Source organism: Acanthamoeba castellanii (assembly GCF_000313135.1).
Source record: "Acanthamoeba castellanii str. Neff unplaced genomic scaffold scf7180000084720, whole genome shotgun sequence".
In the NCBI taxonomy this organism is placed as follows: domain Eukaryota; phylum Discosea; order Longamoebia; family Acanthamoebidae; genus Acanthamoeba; species Acanthamoeba castellanii.
The window spans coordinates 15,536-16,744 of record NW_004457674.1 but is presented as its reverse complement, the minus strand read 5'-3'; the positions used below and the strand labels follow the sequence as shown (position 1 = coordinate 16,744).

Here is a 1,209-nt window from a genome sequence, read left to right as displayed (position 1 = left end):
ACTTGTCATGGAGGTTCAAAAGGTACATCAAGAGGTTTGCCCAGTTAGCCCAACATGCCATACACAGGGCGCTGTAACAAACCTCAGGTGCTGCATGCAATACGCAACACCAACAAATTACTTCCTTCTTTTTCCCCTCCTGAGCAGCTCAGGATCAGGCAGTTCTTCAGTGCAGGTTGGGCTAAGGTGACCAGAGTCTTCATCCAGATCAGGCCATTCTTACTGCATGCTAAGAAGCCATGACCAGAGTGCAGGTCTCATCTGGTTGTTGAGATCCAGTGAAACATCTGCACACAAGAGGGAATTGTAGGAGACAGAGGTGGGTGGGTCAGCAGTCAAGTGGTAGGACCCATCCATTGCTTCATCCAGCCAGTCAAGCAAAATGCGTGCATGGGTGGTTCAACTGACCACACCAAGCCACACAGCTCCTTTCTCACCAGCAATTGCCACAATGGCTCCATCATCTGGCTTCACTAATGTCAGCTCAAGTGTAGCACTTCCAGTGAGACTGATGGAAGCATTGATGGGCCAATCCAATGGCTCCAGGTCAGAGAGAAGGACATTCTGAGCATGTTTGTACCAATAAACCCAGCTGAATGGGTCACTGGTGAGCTGCTCTGGAGGTGGCCTATTGAAGAGAGAGACAAGATCCTGGTAGGATTTCTTCATGGCCTGGGCATTGTTGAGCTCAGAGAGGGCAGAGAGGGTATCCTTGAGGATGGTGGTATCAAGCTTAGCCAGGAGAAGAGGAAGGGAGAGTCAGAGGGACAGAGGTTGAGGAAGGAATAGGGACCCATCCATGGAGAGGCAGAGGAATGGTAGTCCTTCATGAACATTGCACATCTTCTTCATGGCAGGAGAAGTGGAAGACATGAGGCCTGGAGGTTCCCTGAACACCACAGATATAGGGATCCATCCAGGATTTGATAGCCCAGCACTTGAGAAGGAATATAGGCTCAGGGCAAAGGTGGGGTGCAGAATACCAGTCCTGCAGACCTTGCTTGAAAGCCTTGACTGTGGATTATACTTCATGCCAATCATGAAGGTTGAGAACATCTGGTCAATATCCTTGTGGGTGTGTCACACAGGCAAGAAGGATATGGTGATTGATCAAAACACCTTGTTGAACACCAGCCAGTGGCAGTAGGCCAGCATGTACTTGTTCTTGTTCTCCTGGCTGCAGTTGTTGAACTGTAGGTAGAGAGTTGA

The 1,209-nt window shown here is 49.5% G+C and overlaps 2 protein-coding genes across 2 annotated transcripts in view; both read right to left on the bottom strand.

The window, feature by feature from the left end:
- Window positions 1–665: 665 nt before the first annotated feature.
- ACA1_152770 (uncharacterized protein) lies at window positions 666–836 on the bottom strand (the record flags this gene model as incomplete). The annotated part of the gene is made up of 1 exon (XM_004353564.1): window positions 666–836. The coding sequence occupies one exon, from the start codon at window positions 834–836 to the stop codon at window positions 666–668; it is 171 nt and encodes a 56-aa protein (XP_004353616.1).
- A 274-nt stretch (window positions 837–1,110) lies between these two features.
- Window positions 1,111–1,209, bottom strand: part of ACA1_152660 (uncharacterized protein) — a gene marked incomplete at both ends in the record, with an annotated part of 620 nt that continues 521 nt past the window's right edge. Inside the window, one exon of the mRNA XM_004353563.1 lies at window positions 1,111–1,177. Within this exon, the coding sequence (XP_004353615.1) occupies window positions 1,111–1,177 (67 nt within the window). The remainder of the gene's footprint in view (window positions 1,178–1,209) is intronic.